This window comes from Colossoma macropomum, unplaced genomic scaffold, assembly GCF_904425465.1.
Source record: "Colossoma macropomum unplaced genomic scaffold, Colossoma_macropomum, whole genome shotgun sequence".
NCBI lineage: Eukaryota > Metazoa > Chordata > Actinopteri > Characiformes > Serrasalmidae > Colossoma > Colossoma macropomum.
In genome coordinates this window covers 29482904-29504863 of record NW_023494792.1, presented here as the reverse complement: position 1 = coordinate 29504863, position 21960 = coordinate 29482904, and the positions used below count along the sequence as shown (strand labels likewise).

Sequence of the window (21960 nt, the reverse complement as noted above, 5' to 3'; positions counted from 1 at the left end):
GGACAAAGAGAGTACAAACAAGGATCATAATGTTATGGCTGATCAGAGTATCTGTGGACCAGCAGCCACAGTGGGGGACACCCCAAGTCTACTTGGGTCACAGGAGTGGGGGATGGTGCTGAAGTGAGGCGTGTAGCCGAGACTCTGCAGGGTGGAGTGTTAGCCACTTGGCGTGTGTTGTGTAGCCAAAGACGGACATGTAGTCTCTGCTGTGCAGGATTTTCAGGGTTTCAGGCTCGTGTGTGAGGAATAATGCGGAGATATGTGCGGGCTCTGGCCTTGTGCGCGGTGTTTGCCCTGCTCTCCGTCCTCTACGTGCTCAGTGAACTCCGTGCTAACAGAGCTGCAGCTCCTCCGCTGAGACTCTCCTCCTCACAGACCAACGGGCGAGATACGAAACAAACACACACTCACGCAGAGCCTCGCCGAGGTGTCAGGTAAGGTCATTTATCATCTGTGTGACCACAACTGCAGACCCACCGCTAAACCGGCGTTGTGTCTCTGTACTCGCAGTGCTCGGGAGCCGAGCTGAGAGTTGCTAACCCCGGCCCTGCAGTGAAAGCGCCTGAAAAGATGTGTGTTTTAATCGCGGCCTGCTGTGGTTCTGCTTTCATTTACTCTCTTAAAATGTCATGGTTTGAATAAGGCGAGGCTGCGACCGCATGTTGGCCATATTGTCTCTCACACAGGATGTGTTGAGGATTTTCTTCACCAGACTGTGAAACTTCTCTCTTCTGAGAGCAGCTTTGATGTGTGATCATGAGTCTGACTCCAGCACTGAGAGCGAAGATCTTACAAGAAGTTACGAGATAGCAAGTTCCTGCTCGGAGTAAAGTTAGGCTGACACTGACCTCCCTTACTCAACAATCACGGTTTCACATCCTTTTCCACATGTAGGCTTTTCACACGTTATCACGGTTTTTATTTTTTCATTTATTTGTGATTTTCGCACATCTTGATTCATTCATTTACACAACACGTGTAATTTCATGGTGTGATATGTTACATAGACCCACATTCACGTTGTCATGTAATCAATCACATTCACATCACGTGAACACATTTTCTCATTGCCACGTGATCACGTCATTCACATTGGCACATGATCACAATTTAGTCACATCCTCACATGTGATCACGTTCACACTGACACATTTATCAAATGTTAAGTTTGTCACTTGTGATCACATTATTACCAATGATGTGTGATCAGATTTCACATTGACACATGATCACATTCATGCTGGCATGTGATAAAATATTCAGATGGTCGTGTGATCACATCATTTACATTGGCACGTGCTCACAATTTAGTCACATTGTCACATGTGATCACATTCACATTGACATATTTATCACGTGTTCAGATTGTCATTTGTGGTCACATTATTACCATTGACACGTGATCATATTCACATTGACGCGTTATCGGATGTTAAGATTGTCACGTGATCACATTATTCACATTGACACATGATTACATTTCACATTGACACGTGGTCACATTTCACACTGGCACATGATCACATTCACGTTGGCATGTGATAAAATATTTAGATGGTCGTGTGATCACATCGTTCACGTTGTCATGTGTGATCACATCGTTCACATTGTCACATGATCACATTCACATGATGTCAGATTTTGACTTATGAATGTGGTTTTTAGACACTTAACATATGATCACATGTAAAAGGCCTGTGAGTTTTCTGTAAGGGCTGCATGCTGTAGTGGTCTCTCCTCTTTAACACACTTGGTTCACCTCAGGAACGGCTTATTGATTAGTTCATTACTTAGACCAGCTGTGTTGGAGCTGAAGAAACTGTTCAGGGCAGTTACTCCAGGACAACGATTGACCACTGGCCTAGACTCATTTTTGCTCTGCTTGTCTGATTGGTTGTGTTGTGCTTACAAACTTTGAAGAAAAAAAAAACAATGCAAATTTGGCAAAGGGAACCGTTCTGCAGGCACTGTGACATTGTTGTACAGCGCTGTGAAAAAGTATTTGTCCCCACACGATTTCTTCTATTTTTGCTAATTTGTCACATTTAAATGTTTCAGATCATCCCAATGATTTTAATACAAGATAAAGACAACATGAGTAAACACAAAATGCAGCTTTGAAATGATCATTTCATTTATTGAAGATTAAGATTTATTCAAAACCTGTATCACCCGTGTAATTGCCTCCTAAGCCTAATTACTGCTTGTGCCACCCTTGGCAGTAAAAACTGCAGTCTGTCGTTTGCGATAACTTGCGATGAGTCTTTTACTTTGCTGTGGAGGAAATTTGGCCCACTCTTCTTTGCAGAACTGTTTTAATTCGGCTACATTTGAGGGTTTTCAAGCATGTGCTGCCCATTTAAGGTCTTGTCACAGCATCTTAATTGGATTTAAGTCAGGACTTTGACTCGGCCAAAACTTTAGCCATACAGAGGTGGACTTGCTTGTGTGCTTCAGATCATTGTCCTGCTGCATAACCCAGCTACACTTGAGCTTCAGGTCACAAACTGACAGGCTGACATTCTCCTTCAGATTTTTCTGATAGAGAGCAAAGCAGCCCCAGACCATCAAACTACCACCACCATGTTTGACTTTTGGTATGATGTTCTTATGGTTAAATGCAATGTAGCTTTATGCCAGCTGTAACCCATGTCTTCCAAAAAGTTCTACTTTTGACTCATCAGTCCTCAAAATGTTATTTCAAAAGTCTTGAAGTCGTCTAGATGTTTAAGGCAAATGTGAGACGAGCCTTCTTTTTCTTTTTGGTCAGCAGTGGTTTGTGCCTTGCAGCTATCGCATGGATGCCAGTTTTGTCCAGTGTCTTTCTTATTGTGGAATCATGTACATTGACCTTAACTGAGGCAAATGAGGACTGCAGTTCTTTAGATATTTGTCTGGGTTCTTTTGTGACCTACTGGAAGAGTCGTCGATTCGCTCTTGGTGAAATTTTGTTAGGCTGGTGATGTCTAGGAAGGTTCACCACTGTTCCAAGTTTTCTCCATTTGTGGATGATGGTTCTTTTTGACTTACAGTAGTCAACTGAATTTGGTTAACCGGTTGATTACGTAACTAAGGGGGCAGTTACTTCTTCACACGGGCCAGATAGGGCTGAACAGCATTTTTCCTTCAATAAATGAAATCATCGTTTAAAAACAGCATTTTGTGTTTTCATTTGCGTTATCTTTGTCTAATGTTAAATGTAGTTTCATGATCTGAAACATTCAAGTGAGACGAATATGCAAAATAGAGGAAATTGGCAAATACTTATTCACAGCACTGTAAGATCTGTCTTAGCTGTTTTATCTGAAGTACTGCCAATCACTTCATTACAAGAACATAGTGAAGTAAAAGAGCCCCATTCATTGCCTTTAGGAGGAGCTGGGGTGGTGTTTGTGATCCACATCTAATCATCCAACAGCAGTGCCTGACTCACTAATGCTCTTGTGGCTGAACTCTGAAGTTTGCTTATTATGTTTGTGGATGACACCATCTTGGATGGTCTGCTACATGCTTGGAGGAAGTGAGACATCATGGTGTGGTCATGGTGTGAGCCGACAGCCTCACAAAAAACTGTAGAGAAGAGCTTTGCAGAATTAGGTGGGAACTATGGCAAAAATATTATATCACAATTCTTCAAGACATTTTAATTTTTCTGAAATTAATAAGTTGAGATCCACTATCACAGCTATGAAGAAGGCCCAGAAGCACCTGTGACAGCGCAAGAAATTTAGGTTCCCTCAAGCAGTGCTGGTCTATGGTATTTAATTATGGTACACCACCATAATGGAAGCATCTCCGTCTGGTTCAGCTGTGCATCTTCATGCACCAAGTAAAGCTACAGCTTATTGCTCAGAAAAAAACACTAACATTAGATTAAATACAAATAATAATAATACAGTAAGGAGTGGTTTTACGTGTGTCAGTGTGTTTGTCAAACCATTTCCATACCTCTCCTCTTGGCAGCCAGGTGTTACTTGTGTTTGTCATCTAGTAGCTGGGGGTTGTTGAGCAGTTCTTCGTTAAATTAAATCAAGTATGCTTGTGATGGAATTAAAAAAATCCATGTGATTAAGAAAAAAGGAGAAATCTGGAACTAAACTTAGTTCTTCAAAGCTCACAGCTACTTCTTGTTACTTTTTCCTGTATTTATGTTTATTTGCGTCTATTGTAATGATATGTGGTGTTTTTAAACTCCAGTTGCATGTTTTGTAGATTATATTGTGTATATTGTGTACATATTCTTTTTTAATATTTTTATTTTAACGCATGGTGACACCTGCGCCAAGAGAATTTTTTTGCACACTGTGTACTTGGCAAATACAGATTCTAATCCTCATGCTAAATGCAATAAAATCTTCACAGCAATGTTCCAACATCTGGTGTAAAGTCTTCGCAGAAGAATAGAGGCTGTAACTGCAGCAAAGAGGGACAAACTCTCTATTAATACCCTTGATTTCAGATGAAACACTGGATGATCTGTTACCATGCGTGGTTTATCAGGCTCCATCTACTTCATTCATCATTGGTCAGTATCTAACTACAGGACCACGACTTATGAACAGATGTTATTTGGGTGGTGTACCAGGCACAGTGGTGTTGGCTGGAGTTTTTACACACGTCAGTGTCACTGCTAGATTGAGACAGTGGTCCACCACCCAGAAATGTCCAGCAAAGTGTGGCGCTGTGGTCAAAAACTGATCACTGATGAAGGACTAGAGCAGAGGTGCACAACTCCAGTCTTGGAGGGCTGGTGTCCAATACAGTTTGATGATTAACCTACTTAAACACACCTGATTACACTTATCGGTAGTGGGTGTGTGAGGTGAGTAGGGAAACCTCCAAACCGTGCTGGACGCCAGCCATCCAGGACTGGAGTTGTGCACCGCTGGATCAAAGGAAGTTGAAACAATTTGTGCATGCAGATCTCCAACTGTACACCAGCAGTGTCGACCTACAAGTAGAGCTGGGCGATATGGCCAAAAACGTTATCACGATAAACAAAATTCATATTGTTCGATATCGATACATATCGCGATAAATGTCAAATCATGATTTCTTTCACGTTTGAAGGCTGATTTTGCTCCTGGGTGGTTAATTGTGGTTTTAAACTATCACTTATGGTCCGATCATGACAAACATTTGGCAAACAGTGGAACATTTCACTAATCTGTCATGGAAGAGTGGGAGAAAGTTTCTGAGCTGTTTTTATCAGCTTGAAAAGCACAGCTGCAATTTTTGTAATAGTCAAGATTTAAGAAAGATTATTTTTAGCTGTGTGGTGACGAGCGCTCGGCTACCCCGTTACAAATGCTAAACAAGTGGCCAGCAACAGAGCTAATCTCTTTAGTTTCTCAACATCGTCAACTCGGTTCGGTAGGTCACTGCGGTCACTCCTACCACATCCATGTCAGAGCATATCACAGTATTCAGACACCAGCTAGACGACTGGGTTTCTCTATGCTGTCATAGCAGTTTAAGGGGTGAACTGCAGTATATCTGACGTTCACTGTGTAAAAGCATTATCTGCAGTGTGAATCTCTCACACCAGACAAACAGAGTCCTCCTTTTAGGCATGTTTAAACTGAAAGCGGTGATTTTGTGTCTTGTTTGATCTACCGTATCATCAGTTCACCGTGTTTTGCCGGAGCGCTGCTTCAAGTTAGCCAGCAGCTAAAAACAGCTAGCCTGCAAAGATGGCGCTCTCCCGCTCTCCAATGCCTCACAGCTTCCTCAGTTTACTTTCGAACATGAACCCACTTCTTTCTTTCACTTTTTTTCTTGCTTGAGAATGCACTAATACTAAAATATGACGGTTTGGCGCTGAAACACGGCGCTGCAGACGTGATTTAACACCGCTAAAGTTGTTAGGATGTACGGAAAGAGGTGAGTTCGCTGTAGGTCAGTACAGTTACACCACTGACCTCGTCACTCACACTCGGTCACAGGAGAACAGATCGCCGGTCGCTCCACTCAAACAGGGAATGTATAACTCCGCGTTTCAGCCGTTGCTAAAGTATATTTGGCGACCCTTTTTTTACTCGTGGCCCCCTCCCTCTCTAATCAAGTCGAAAAATTCGGAAGTGCGCCCTCTCCTGGCGACAGCAGAGTAGTGTCGCTTTCCTTGCAGTAGAAAACGCCACCAGGGCTTTCGGTAAAACGTGGAGGTGTGAGAACGGTGTATTATATCGAACATTTATCAAACCTGTCTTATCGCTCTATCGAGGAAAAGTTATATCGCGATACTTATCTTTATCGTTTTATCGCCCAGCCCTACCTACAAGTTAAGTGTTTGTAATGAAATGACTAAGAAGTGTGTTTTTGTTTGTCAACATACAATCGTGTGCACCAGTTTGGATGCTGTGACATGTTTTGTTGCTTTTGTAAGTCAAAATAAGTTAACATATCTCTACAGTGAACACACCTCTGCACATTTTAATGTACGATTCCTGTTTATTTGGTTAATCCAACTGGAAAAAAAAACAACATAAAATAAGAAATAAAATAAGCATCTGTGCAAAAATTATTGGGGGCAAAAAATAAAACATAAAATGTGCCACATGTTCAACCCGGCAAAAAAATAGAAATTGTGCTGTAAAATTTGCAGAAAAATGTCACATCTGTGTTCTCTGTAGAGAATGCGTTCACTCACTTTCACTTAGAAAATCAACAAACTGTGTATTTTTGACCAGAGGTGTTTAAAATTTTACTGTACACATGTATCCAGTGCATTTTAAATGCCTGGTGTTGGTAGGTATTAGTAGTTTACCCTCTGTCCCTTTTTGTTTTCAGCATAAAGCATGTGTCATAAACATAGGCCACCTCTTTTCAGAAATGCTGCACAGAGATCAGATTCAGCTGAAAAGCGAGGAGAGGAGATGATGCATCTGGCAGTGGTGGCTTGTGGGACGAGACAGGAGGAAGCTGTCAGCCTGCTGAAGTCTGCAGTCATACTGAGCCACAGAGCGATGAGGTTTCATATATTTGCTGAGGATCAGCTGCACAGCCGTATAAAGACAGTTGTGAGTAGCGTTTTATCTCCTTCTGTTTAAGCACATGTTAAACTATATCAACTGTTAATTATAAACACTACTGTAAACTTTATTCTACTCTTTATAACACATTCACGTTTTCACATTCAGTGCACGCTCTTCAGTCCATGACCTGTAGTCTGAGCAGAATCAGACAGTTCTGGCTCGGAAGTAACTCCTCCCCTAATATTCCTCATATGCAGCTGGATTCTTGGCCTGACTTTGTCAGGCAGAAGTTCAACTACACTGTGTATCCGGTCTCCTTCCCCAGCCAGCACCAGAGCGAGTGGAGTAAGCTTTTTAAGCCCTGTGCATCACAGAGACTTTTCCTGCCTGTAAGTCCACTTTCTATTTCTTGTGAGTGAAGCATGCATTGATTTTGTGGTGTTTGCAGTACAGTTGACAGCTTTCACTTTTTTTTTTATACTTACAGTACTGAGCAAAAGTGAGACCACTCTTCATTAATTCAATTTCCAAGCAAAATGACCATTAAGCACTTTTAGTTCTTCATTATTCATGAGATATTTCTGAGGAGTTAATATAATCATCCACTTTTATAAAGAAGGTTGAAAGTCAAAGGAAAATAAGTGAAAAAACTGGAGTTTCCAAAACTGGAGTTCCAAAAATGATGTAGAAGATGTAGAGAAAATTGGACTCCTAACAAACGTGCACCTTTTAGACCACCAAACCTGTCACCGTCAGCTAAACAGTACTTAAAGCTTTCATCTCTGAGAGAAAATCAAGCTCCACTCTTGTTTCAGATCTGAAAAAAAGTTCACAGCTGTTTCTGCCCATCCTTCCACTGTGAGTCTGAAAGGGAGGGTAGCTGAAAAGAAGCCTTAACTGTGGAAAAAAAAATAGACATGCAGAAGAAAATGTGCAAATCAAACAGAGGAGCTACTGTGGTCTGAGAATAACAGACTGACCACCCCAGAGTCCAGACCTCAACATCACTGAATGTGTTGGGGATTATTCGGATCATGAGAATCATAAAATGTAACCAACTTCTACAACGGAACTTTGGAGGTGTGGAAAAATATCCCTGCAGATTTCTTTGAAAAACTATAAGCGAGTCTCATGAAAAGAATGGAAGCTGTAATAAAGGCAAAGAGTGGACACACTAAATACTGAGAAATGCTCGTTTTACATTTAGTTGTTGAGACTTCTGCATCTGTAAATTATGTTTTGTGCTTTTATTCCTAACACTGAGAAACGAATAACTTGTACTTATTGCCCGTTTTAACTTAAAAAAAAAAAATAAAAGGCTTGTCTCTGACACTTGCATAGTATCTAACAAAGTGCACCTTTATGGTAAAGTAAAAAAATTGGCCAGTAAGTGTTGCTGAAAGGTGGGATCCTTTAGTCAAAGCCTTATCAAATATCAAACTGTAAACGTTCTGTATATTTATATGTTGAAAATCATGGGTTACACGTTTTTACTGGCTCCTCACTCTTGTCTTCATGCAGATGATTCTAAAAGAGGTGGACTCCCTGCTGTATGTGGACACAGACGTGCTGTTCCTGCGGCCTGTGGAGCTGCTGTGGGACCTTTTCATGCAGTTTAACTCCAGCCAGCTGGCGGCGATGGCCCCAGAGCATGAGGAGCCGCGCATTGCCTGGTACAACCGCTTCGCCCGCCATCCATATTACGGAATGACAGGCATCAACTCGGGTGTCATGCTGATGAACTTGACCCGAATGAGGCGGGTTCAGTTTAAGGTGAATGTTGTCAATGTCTTGTAACTACCACTAATATCCACAAGATGGTGATGGAGTTCAGTAGGAAGCAGTACTGCTAATCTGACGTTATGAAAAGCAGGGTCCAGACGTTATAACTGAAATGTGCTTATGATTTTAATACTCTGTTAAGTAAATAAATGTTTGGTGTAATCTCTGTGTGTGAACAGAATGACATGACAGCAATTGGTCTGCACTGGGAGGAACTCCTGGTGCCCCTGCTTCACAAATATAAACTAAACATCACCTGGGGAGACCAAGACCTCATTAACATCATCTTCCATCATAACCCTGGTAGGCCTCAGAATGCTTACATTGGAATTCCACTGATTTTTAAGAACAGTTCTGAGTAATTTAATCATAAAGTACACAAAGTAATTTGAAGTGATTTGACAATAAGCAACAGGAACCTGGGGCCGTATTACAGAAACTTCTTAAATCTGAAATCTCATCTGTTTAGTCACCATGACAACTTCAGTTAGGACTGAATTCAGGACAGAAGCTAAAACAGAACAGTTCTTAAGTTCATAATCTTATCCTAACTCCAGATAAGAGAGCAGTATTACAGAAACATCCTAACTAGCCTAGATTTTCTAAATTCTGTCCTACCTTTAAGACAACCCCAGAGCTGTCTTAACTTTCATTATAACTGGCTGTTAGTATCGTTTTATGCAGTGACAGGCAGCACAGTTGGCTATAACTAGCATAATGGTGCTACATTTATCTACATTAACAAAATGGTTGTTTGACTTATGAGGGTTTTTTTTTAATAGTGTTTTAAAAATCCCAGACACTGCAGACACGATCTCCACCGCCCCCTCCAATTACCTTTGTGTGTTAATGTTGATGAAAACTTGTTAGATTAAAATCTTACAGTGATGGTGGTGAATAATGAGGAGACAGAGCTGAGCATGTGGCTGTTTATTAGGAGGAATAATGTTAGTGTGCTCAGCTAAAACATTTGGGAAACTGAAACTGGGGAGCGGCGGCGCTCTGAAAACAGCATGAAGCACAGTCACAATATTCTTAATTTCAAGTGTATCTCGCTTTAGTTTTGTTTGACCTTTTTACATCAGTAAAGGTAGCTAACGTTTGCTGTCTGGCTAACTAACTTGATTATTTGGATTTCATGTTTACGTTTCAGCTGGGCGTGTATGGTCAGTTGCTAGGTGACAGACATGACAATTGATTGTCGACTCCGATCAAAGAAGATAAGATTAGATTCCTAAATGATGTAAGATAAGATTCCTAAATGATGATAAGATTTGCGTCTGTAATACGAATTTGTTAAAAATCTTATCTTGACCTGTCAGATCTTAACTTAAGTCAAAAAGATAGGACGTTTCTGGTAATAGGAATACATTTGCTGATGCCTGAGACATTGTTGTAATGATATATTTGAGAAGGATTTAGCCTCAAATGTATTTTTAAAAGCCATTCATGGTGAAGATGTACATGCATGGCTTTAAATACATTTTGTATTTGTCTTTCAGCAATGGACTTAAAAATCTGCTCCAGCTCAAGTTCATTTTATAAGTGTACTGTATGCTCCTGGATTGTACACAGTACTTAAAAATCTCTGCCTGAGCCACTCGTACCAGCACCACATACACATACTACCATGTCACTACTATGTCAGTGTTACTGCTGTGTTCAGAATGACCACCTGCACAGATTATATCTGATCAGCAGTGGTCCTGTGGTGGTCCCTTTCTATTGATACATAGAGGTGGAGTGGTGGCTGAGAAATTATGCATTAACAATAAGGTTACAGTCAGTACAAAGTGGTCAGTGAGGTACAGGGCAAACAGTTTGGTAGCAGTGTAATTTTAGATGCTCAGTCTGTCATTAACTAGCGCTTAACTAAATATGTATGTAACTGCAAATAAACATGGAGCTGAGTGTAATAGATTATATTAAATCTAACCCTGACCCTTACCATAGTGATGTTGACAATCAACTATCACCAGAAAGTTTGTTAATAAATAATGCATCTATAAATCATTTATAGGGGACCATCAAAATAAAGTGTGACCCAATATTTTAATTTACATTAATGGTGGCTAGCTGAAATTTAAGTCTTAATACTTAAGAAATGCCTTTTTTATCACAACAGAGAAGCTGCTGGTGTTCCCATGCCACTGGAACTATCGTCCTGATCACTGTATCTACGGCAGTAACTGCAGCCCAGCGGAACAGGAAGGGGTGTTTGTTCTTCATGGCAATAGGGGAGTGTTCCACAGTGAGAAACAGCCTGCATTCAGGGCTGTGTATGAAGCCATTAGACAGGTGAGAGATACACGGTCCTTTCTCAAGTTCTGCAGATTTGTGTATGATAGCAAGATAAGCAGTTGCTTTTAGAGCTTAGAATATTTGTCCATACAACTTATGTGTGTTTCATAGCTTATTTCTGCTTGCCCCATTGGCCCTTTTTAGGTATTTTTAAAATAGTTTTCTCATAACTGTTGTCAGATTAACCAGGACACAGTTGGCTCTCTGAGTGTGAAATGGCCATGTTGAGCTGCTAGCGAGCAATGGGGAGTGAAAGAGGTGGGATAAGAACCCCCCGCTGTAAAGTCACACCTCTTGACTTGCTTGCTAACCTGCGAAGAAGAAAATCCAGTTTGCTTCCAGTTTTGTAAATCATAAACATTTCCATTTAAATGTATTCCATCAAGGGCGGCACGGTGGCGCAGTGGGTAGCACTGTCACCTCACAGCAAGAATGGCCTGGGTTCGATTCCCGGCCGGGCGACCAGGAGTTTGCCTGTTCTCCCCGTGTCTGCGTGGGTTTCCTCCGGGTACTCCAGTTTCCTCCCACAGTCCAAAAACATGCAGTCAGGCCAATTGGACGAGCTAAAATTGCCCCAAGGTGTGAGTGTGTGTGAATGTGTATGTCTGTCTGTCTGCCCTGCGATGGACTGGCGACCTGTCCAGGGTGTATCCTGCCTTCCGCCCAATGACAGCTGGGATAGGCTCCAGCACCCCACCGCGACCCAGAAGGATAAGCGGTTTAGATGATGTATGTATGTATTCCATCAAAGTTATTGAAGGAAAAACAGGGCCTCCAAAACAGGCGGAGATTCCATTTTATGCTTGCTGTGAAAAAGGGTTAAACAGTTACGCTGTAGTTGAGGTGGTATTTAATTATATTCTTGTTTTCTTGTTTTCTCCCTGTAGTACTCCTTTGGAGAGGATTTGGTAAACTCATTCTGGTTGCCCCTGGAGGAGAAGCTGAATGAGACCACTCACACGTACTGTGGAAAAATCAGTCATCTCTTTACCAAGACGCTGAGCCAAACCCTAAGATCCACCCAGAGAACCACTTCACCAGACTACAGAAACAAAGCTTAATGTATGCTGCATTCTCTCAGTGGCTTACCATGTTAAAGACTGCACGTGCCTTTGGAATGGTGATTGAGACCTCTTGACATTATGAACTGGATTAATGACAGTGTTCAGGCCTGAACTTTGTACACCTACCTTAACATTAGATTAAATGGATCTGAATATGACGATGCACAATAAGCTCAGCACTACATCAGCAGTTATTTGGTTAAAGTCAGATGATCAACATTGACTTGATATTTGGATGTAACCTCATGAACCTCATATTTAGTAAAAGTAGCCTCAGTTACTGAACACAGAATGACAGATTTTGCCAGATTTTGTAAAACGTGAAGCAGATATTTCTTGAATACATCATATACTTTTAGATTTGCTCAGTTTGATCTGTTATCGTCTGTTTTTATGTTTAAATGTAAAACTGAATTTGGTGTAAGCATAATTGATTAAGCAGGAACAGAAAAATACTCAGGGATGTAAATTTGTATATTTTGTGCTAGATGATGTAAATAAAAAGATCTGAAAGTATTTTGGTAAAATTTCTGATGAGAATATGATATTGATTGTACTGTTGGTAGTCCTGTATATATACATGATGCTGGTCAAATGTTTAAAGACAGTTTGTTAACTTCTGAAATGCTCAGTGTTTTCAGTGATTTTTCACTGCTTCTTTTCAATTAAGTAAGAATGTATGTGCAAAGCTTTTGTTAACATACATTTTTTCTACTACATACAAAAATTAGTTCTTCAAGGGTTCTTTAGTAAAGATAGAACACTCAGAGAACCCTTTGCATGATTAAAGGGTTCTAAGCATCGTGAAAGGGTTCTTCAGATTGATTGAGAATGTACTGTAGATGGTTCTAATATCGAACTTTTTGAAAAGGGTTCTTCACTTTTGGACCATTGCTGTTGGCCTATTCATCATGAAATTTTAACACAATATAAAAGGCAACTGGAGTTTTCAAATTAGGCTAAAAAAAAAAAATATTAAACACAACAAAAATGGAGGTGCAAGGTTTTGTAGCGACAGCAGCGATATATTACTTCATACACTGGTGTGCATGTATGTTATACACTGATGTTAAGTAGCTAGCTTTGATGCGTTTATATGTTCAAGGAGGAAAACCACAACAAATGATGGATATTCTAACTACAGAGTGCAAGATGCCACACAGTTCATTCAGTGAAATTCAGGCATGATTTAAAGATCTTGTGAGGCTAAGCTGGGAAACGTATAGGGGAAAAAGCAGTGTGAGGTTATGTAAGGCTAGAAAACCTATAAAATGGTGATTAAACATGGAAAACTATGTCATTTTCTTATTTTGTTATTATTTTTCATTTTCTTTGTGTTTAATTTTCTTTGTGTTTCTTTGAGACTGTACTGAGGACCATAGAATGCCTGACACATGTTGTCGTAATCATCTCGAGGGTGCTGCTGTATTCTTTCTTTATCTGTTTTGTAGCTCCTCTAGTCTTGAAAACAGCCTCACACTTCATCATACTGTACTGAAGTTTTTAAAAACGATTTAAAGGAAATGCTTCCCACACATTCTTCACTCCACAGACCATCCATACATTTTGGAGTTTTCTACTCCACATATTTCCCAATGTAGCCTCGCAAGTTCTCAGTGGGTTTTAAATAGTGCCTCAATTTCACTTCATGAACTGTGAGGCATCTTGCATTGTCTCACTGGATTATCCATCGTTTGTTGTGCTTTTCCTTCTATAAGTGAACAGACACATAAAACACATCAAAACATTTACTAAACATCAGTGTATGGGTGCAGTTATTTTGGGCTGCTGGCGTATTTTACCTTTGATATAACAAAACCGTGCTGTAGTCTGGGAAACAACCACTAGAGGACAGCATGGGTTCACCTCACAATGACCTGTGCTTGAGAATCTTCACGCTGCTATGAAGACAATGACCACAGCTTTGCTCCGAAAACATGTGCCCTTGGAATGACCACGTCTAATCTAAATCAGTTAATCACCGAACAGTATCCCCTTATGTACTAGTAATAAAATTCTGTTTATGTTCTCTGAAAAACATTAGTGCTTCCATCAGTCTGTCCCTCATGATGTACACATGACATCACTTCACTGTGTGTTGCTCCTCTGAAAGAATGCATCGGTGTATAATCTGTGTGAATCCCCTGAGACACTGGATGCTCTGTAATGGTGAGCTTATCATAAACATAATGAGCAAAGCTTCTTGTAGAGGTGCTCGAACAACAGCAAGTGAGGAGAAACACTGCTTGTTGCACATCCAAAAGGATGTAATTTTGTGTAAGACGCACAGATACACACACACATAAGGAAGTGGTCTGAGTGTATAGGCACTATACACTATCATCTGTTCTTCAAAAAAGCTCCAACATACACTTAATATTTTTCTTGTGAAATGTATATCAAATATCTACAGGTGACTACTACATTAGGTATTTACAGTTTAATTCTGTAAATGAGAATTACAGTAGTATTCCTGTAAAATTACAATAAATGACTCAGATCACTGCAGGCAGCTGAACATAAATGTACAGAGTTTTTTTTTTACAGTATAGAAAAAAACATAAATATATACAATATATAAGAAATTTGTTATTTACCATTTGCTTGATAGATGAGCCTGTACTGAGTTACCTGTGTTTCTCTGTCTGAGAGTGAGGAAAGTGGAAAATCATGATCACATCAGAACTTATCATTACCCATAACTTTAAAATCACACATTTCACAAAACAACACCAACAACTGGAGAGAAAAAAAAAGAAAAAAGGAAGGTGGAAACAATGGAATATTTATTTCAACTTCAAGTTAAGTCCCATGTTGTTCTGTTAAATCATTTCTATTAATTTCATACTAGAGCTGCTAAAAACATCTAACCAACGTCAGAAGGCTACAAGCACACTAGCCGACTCAAAACCTTGACCAATTGGCATAAAGCTGCTTAAAAAAAGCTGTCATGATTGGTGCAATGACAGGAACGGCCCCTTGAAAACTGATTGGCTTTTGACACAAATGACGTTCATTTGTTTAAGTTTTGAGTGTAAAGAGGACCACTGAGCAGGTTTTCAGGTTTTGAGTGACGTACGACATCTGAAAAGATAAAAGCATTGTTGTGCAGATATTCAAGTTTTGAAAAAAGCCAGAGTGTTTTGTTCTGCGCCTTCCACCCAATGACTGCTGGGATAGGCTTCAGCTCCCTCCGTGACCCAGAAGGATAAGCGGCTTAGAAGAAGCGTTTTGTGTTTACTTGGGTTATCATTGTCTAATATTAAAAGTAGATTGATCAGAAACATTCAAGTGTGATAAATATGCAAAAATAGAAGAAATTGGGAATGGGGCAAATACTTTTTACAGCATGGTATACATGTATATATATATATTGTTCTGCAAATCCGAAGACGTTTACCTGCACACTCCATGCTTACAAGTGCATTCCAGTTCATTAGCTGGGCGCTCAGAGCACCGCTGTCCTTTCAAAGTGTAATATTCCTTAATATTACACTTTGATATTCATAATCTCCTCTCAAACATACTATGGAGTTAATTTAGCACCAAAATGTTTTAGAGAAGATTATGAAGTTTGAAAAATACACTTTCATGAAAATTGCAACACATGCACAGCATTTTACAAACATGCTGTACAGAAAGTATGTGCAACTGCAAAGTCATTCACATCACAGTCCAGAGGACACTCAAAGAGCACAGAGCCATTCAAACTTTTAAATCCAGTAGGATAACTTTTATTTGAGCAGATAATGATCAATGTATCATAGTGGTAAGTGGCTGTAGAGAGCTGTAAAATTTCACATACTAATACCAGATATGACATATCAGATAGCTAACTAGTCAGCCGAGTTAACAATGAACTCACTTTAACATGAGACTCTGATCATGACTCTGAACATGAGAAGTCTAATCGACTTCTGTCAGCGAGTTTTCCATCACAGATATTCCATCCCCTTTTGAAAGTCTTCCAGAAACATTTCCATTATGTTGTGACTCACTTTTGTTGTGACTGGCTTTGCAGCGTTTCTGAAGTTGCATGTGTTTTCTACATTTGCAGTGCATTTGTGAAATGTAGTTCCAGTTCCAAAAGATGGCTCAGAGGAAGCATGTGCTCTCCCTTCACTCTCCCAGCTTGGAAGCATCATGTAATAGGAAGAGATCTAACCAGCCACAACTAATATAATTTGCCATGACTGAATTGGGGGAAAAAATATATTAACACTGGAGGTGGAACTTCCCAGAATTCCTTGCCATTTTGGATGTTTGTTAGCTTTTATTTTTAAATCTACAGTTCATTTCTTATTAGCTTTTTCCCAGAACATTATTGTTACTATATATATGTTTAAATGCATTTTAAATGTTTTGTTATTCCAGTCATGGCCAATTTCACAGACTAGCATAAATGCATTCACCTATTGTAATGTCTTCTTTTGTATATTGTCGTTGTCTAAAGAAAATCAATTATCTCCAATTTTGGAGTATTTCTATTGGTCCATTCATAATGAAATTTTCACACAATGTAAAAGCAGCTGCTGAGCTCAAAAGATGTAGAAAAGTAATACCTGAAGCACATATTTTTCTTTGGACAGCGGCGATATGGTGTGCTTGCTGAACAGTATACTGCTATTGTATATAAAAGCTCAATCATGTTATTCCTCAAAAAGCTGTGAATAGTTGCAAATCTAACAACTTTGTTATCTGTATGTTTCTAAAAATTCATTAGGTATTTACAGTATTATTTTGTAAATCAGAATTACAGTAGTATCCCTGTAAAATTACAGTAAATGACTGGGATCACTGCTGGCAGCTGAATGTAAATATACAGAATTTTTTTTTGTTTACAGTAAAGAAGAAAATTGCTATTTAACTAATTGCTTGATACATGAGTCAGTACTGAGTTCCTCTGTCTGAGAGTGAGGAAAGGGGAAAATGGTGATCACATCAGAACTTACCATTACCGATAACTTTAAAATCAACATTTCACAAAACAGCACCAAAAACTGGAGAGAAAAAGGGAAAAAAAGGAAGGTGGAAACAATGGAATGTTTCTTTAAACTCCAAGTTATGTTGTCCGCCCATGTTATAGACAGGAGGAAAAAACACAGCCTGTTCTTTCTGACCTAACCAAACTGAAACATCCTATGGTGTGAGCTGCAAACACTTTAAAACAGAGCACATCCATCACCAGCCAAAAAAAAGGCAAGGTGATTGAGACATCTGAAGCCAGCTCGAAGTGTGAAGAATTGTCAGAGTTTCCTGCTGAATTATTAAAAAGAACCTGCTCGCTTTGACAGCTAGCCATCCTTGCCCTGGGAGATATTTCCATCCTTTGTAGCTGGAATATTGGAGAGAAGAAAATATTAGTGTCATTGTTACAGCTTCAGCTACGAAACATGAAAGAGAATATTTCCCAAGGACAATAAGGAGAAAAAAAACGTGTGCTCTTACTTTAGAGCTCACTGGTCAGCTACGCCTTTTAATAGAGGTGCAGTTGCTCCCTTTACATCAACAAATGTGTCAATAATGATTGTGAGAAAAGTAAATCACTGCTGTCATGTGAAAACCTTGTAACTTCGAAGCTTCGTAGTCTTTAATACTACATGAAAACATCAGCTGCCGTTTGCATTGTTTGAACACTTCATGATGAATGGACCAATAGAAATAAGCCATTATGACGTCTCATTATGTTAATGTACATTAACATACATTAGAACACACAAAGGTTGTTTACTTCTCCTACAAAATGACCATTTCAGAGATACAAAGTTGTCCTGCGACAGCGATGATCATTACATCATGGCCTTAGATGATTTCTTAAGAAAAAGATAGACTAATCTGCATTTGATTTGATCTTGCAGCAGCCTTAAATCACAGAACCTCATCACTGGTCCAAGTAGGGGGCTGCACTATTAAAAAAAAAAAGATTCCTAATTAGGAATCTTAGATGTGCAGTTTAAGGAACAATGACTTTTTACAAAATGAATACAGAAATGCCTTTCAGCCAGTCATAATCATCTTTAAATGCTACTTTCTACATGAAGCGAAGGAAACGCTATTCGTAACAAACCTGCAGTGAGAACGGTTGTGGTGGTAAATTAGTTTGAATTATTAGACTAAGAAATGGTGGAAAGACTGTACTGAGGAGCATAGAATGCCTGACACATGTTGTCGTAATCATCTGGAGGGTGCTGCTGTTTTTAATTCATTCCTGAAGCTAAAAAAGTTTGGATTATATTCTGTGGAAGACAGAACTCACAGCTCAGTGTCAAAACTGTTAACAGGCAGAATTATAGTGGAGGTTCTTAGAAGAACCTTCCTACATTATGTGGAGTTTTTTTTTCTAACAAGTTTCTTTACACTCACACATCTCATTTACAAAAATGGTTCCTTAAAGAACCAAATGTGTTCTTTTATGGCATCACTGTAAAGAACCCTTTATTTTTCCTATTTAAGAGTGAAGAAAGCACAATCATGAGGCTGAGCTGACTAATGCTGCCACGGTGTGCTGAAAGTGCTAGTTTTGTTGATCTTTTCACTGATCTTCTGTGGATCTCTAAGCCTCATCTTTGTAGCTTTAGTTCAGGTTCAGGGGAGAGGAAAGATGCACCATGGTCTTTGGTTCTTTTGGTTCTATTGTCTCATCTCTTCAGCCCTTTTACCTCCTTGGCTTCATTCTATTGAATCCTGCACGGCTCCACAATACCTTTCCAATTTCAGCTCGTCCTTCTCTGCTCCCCCACCACCCCAGCCCCCTACCTGGACAATATTTACCTCAAGCAGCATCAAATGGGTGGGTTTTGGATCAACAGAAAAGCAGGCCTGTGGCTGGGCGGTGAGAAATAGACCTTATCTCTTTCGCTCTCATTCTCCCCCAGCGAGCCTTTCAATTAGGTAATTACCAGTGTGTGAAAGGATTCTCGGAGGACAGCCCCCGCTGCATTGTAGGAGCACCTGTCCCCTGCAGATGCCAATTACTCGCCAAGCGAGCTGTCCCTTTGTGTGAGCGCTCGGACGGGTCCAGGACTGCAAGGAAGAGCGCACCAGGCCAATCTGGCTCCTGACCAACAAGTCAAACTCTCTCTGAGAGCCAGGTATGGAACCAAACAGTGCAGACAATTTGAAATGTGGGTGGAAATCAAGACAGGGTGGCTACTTTCTTAGCTGCTTTCCTGTCAGTGTTATTTGGCCATTTACTTCAAAGACAACATGTCAAATGTTGAAACTGAGAAATGTTATTGTTTTTTGGAAAATATATGCATATTTTGAATTTGATGCCAGCAACACATTCCAAAAAAGTTGGGACGGGGGCAACAAAAGGCTGGTAAAGTTATGTAATGTTTAAAAAAACACCTGGTAGTTAATTGGCAACAGGTCAGTAACATGATTGGGTATAAAAAAAGCACCCCAGACAGTTTTTCAGAACTAAAGATGAGGAGGAGTTCACCACCCTGTGAAAGACTGCACGATCAAATAGTGCAACAAGTCAAGAATAACATCTCTCAACATAAAATAGCAAAGAACTTTTGTTTTTTATCATCTACGGTACATAAAAAAAACATTAAAAGATTCAGAGAGTCTGGAGAAATCTCTGTATGTAAGGGACAAGGCCAAAAACCAGTATTTGTTGGCCATGATCTTTGGGCCCTCAGGTGGCACTGAATTAAAAACAGACATGATTCTATAGTGGAAATCACTGCATGGGCTCAGAAAAACTTCTGAACAATGCAAGTTAAAACTCTAAAACGCAAACAAGAAAACATATATAAACAAGCTGCCACTTTCTCTGGGCCTGGGCTCATTTAAAATAGACTGAAAAAGTGTTCTGTGGTCCGACGAATCAACATTTGAAATTCTTTTCGGGAATCATGGACACTGTGTCCTCCGGACTAAAGACCACTCAGCTTGTTATCAGTGCACAGTTCAGAAGCCAGTATTCATGATGGTATAGAGGTGCATTAGTGCACATGGCATGGGTGATGTGCACATCGGTGAAGGCGCCATTAATGCTGAACAATTTTGGCAACATATGCTGCCACCCAGATGACGTCTTTTTCAGGGAAGGCCTTGATTATTTCAGCAAGACAATGTCAAACCACATTCTGCATGTATTACAACAGCATGATTCTGGGTGTTAAACTGGCCTGCCTGCCTGCAGTCCAGACCTGTTATTAATTAGATTAATTTATCAGTCTACTCAGGCTTTAGCAGAGCTCAGTATCATCACATTGATTTATTAGTCTATTCAGGCTTTAGCAGAGCTCAGTATCATCACATTGATGTATTAGTCTATTCAGGCTTTAGCAGAGCTCAGTATCATCACATTGATGTATTAGTCTATTCAGGCTTTAGCAGAGCTCAGTATCATCACATTGATGTATTAGTCTATTCAGGCTTTAGCAGAGCTCAGTAACACTGAGACTAATTACTGATCACATTGATTTATCAGTCTACTCAGGCTTTAGCAGAGCTCAGTAACACTGAGACTAATTACTGATCACATTGATTTATCAGTCTACTCAGGCTTTAGCAGAGCTCAGTAACACTGAGACTAATTACTGATCACATTGATTTATCAGTCTACTCAGGCTTTAGCAGAGCTCAGTAACACTGAGATTAATAACTGATCATCACACTGATTTATCAGTCTACTCAGGCTTTAGCAGAGCTCAGTAACACTGAGATTAATTACTTATCACAGTGATTTATCAGTCTAATCAGGCTTTAGCAGAGCTCAGTAACACTGAGAATAATAACAGTCATCACAGTCCACTCAGGCTTTAGTGAGAAATTCAGTATTTGTGAAGAAGGCATTAATTGAGGTCCTCTTTAGAGTTCATCTAATGAGCTACATGCCATGCACTAAGTTTAATATAGTTAATAAACAAGCATTGATGGTGTTTCTTTGAAGATTATTTGAAGATTATTTGAAAGTTGTATGTTGTTTTTTTAATTCAGTGGGAAAAAAATCTAAAGATGTTCTTCTAAAAATGTAAAACATGTTACAAACCAGTTCATTTACACCCTCTTAAACAGGAGTTTTTCAAGGATTTTTTAGTAAAGGCAATGATTCTATGGAACTACGACAACTCAAAGAGCAATTTGAATGCTTGAGTATTATTATTATTATTATTATTATTATTATTATTATTATTAGTCTTTGTACTTTTTTTTACCTTTATTTAAAAGGTAACTGGACTGTCCAGGTGTTTGTAAACACTACACATAGAAACCTATTGTTGCTATTATATACAATCCTCTTTACTGTACTGATGCTGGTCTATTGTGCTCTGTTGACCATATTACATATGCATTGGGCAACTTTCTATTCATTACTGGGTTGTTGCAATACGTGCTCATTTTAATACTGTTAAACACTAATATATAGTAATTAATCTTGCTTATGATCCAGTAGTTATTATGAATTATTCACCATGAATCTGATGTTTAATGTATGTAGTGTGTATGAGAGTGAGAAATGGAAGCTAACAGTTCCCTTGGAGTTTAAAGGGTTAATCTGACTCATTTCTTGTGCTTGTGCTCCTGTCTTAATCAACAAAATTAGAACTCTACAGCACAAACAACATGGCACTCAATCAAAGGAAACCAACAAGCAGCCAGGGATTCTACCTTTTCTACCTCCTACAGCCCAATATAACCTTATCCTAACTTGACCATTTCACCTTCTTTACATTAAAGATGCATAAATATCAAAGTTCATGAAAGAATATTTAAGTTTGGCCTGAATAGAAAGTTCAGTGTGAAGTAATAGAGCAGCAAGTGCTCTGCCCTCAGCTTACTTGCTTGCATTGACTTTGTTGTGGGCAGCATTGATTTTG

At 39.4% G+C, this 21960-nt stretch overlaps 1 protein-coding gene across 1 annotated transcript; it reads left to right on the top strand.

Moving 5' to 3' along the window:
• Positions 1-111: 111 nt before the first annotated feature.
• On the top strand, positions 112-12602 carry gxylt1b (glucoside xylosyltransferase 1b). The gene is made up of 7 exons (XM_036575508.1): positions 112-437; positions 6833-7022; positions 7235-7366; positions 8499-8750; positions 8939-9062; positions 10885-11057; positions 11948-12602. Exons 1-7 carry the CDS (start codon positions 253-255, stop codon positions 12119-12121), a joined length of 1230 nt encoding a protein of 409 aa, XP_036431401.1. The 5' UTR covers positions 112-252; the 3' UTR covers positions 12122-12602.
• The last annotated feature ends 9358 nt before the right edge of the window (positions 12603-21960 follow it).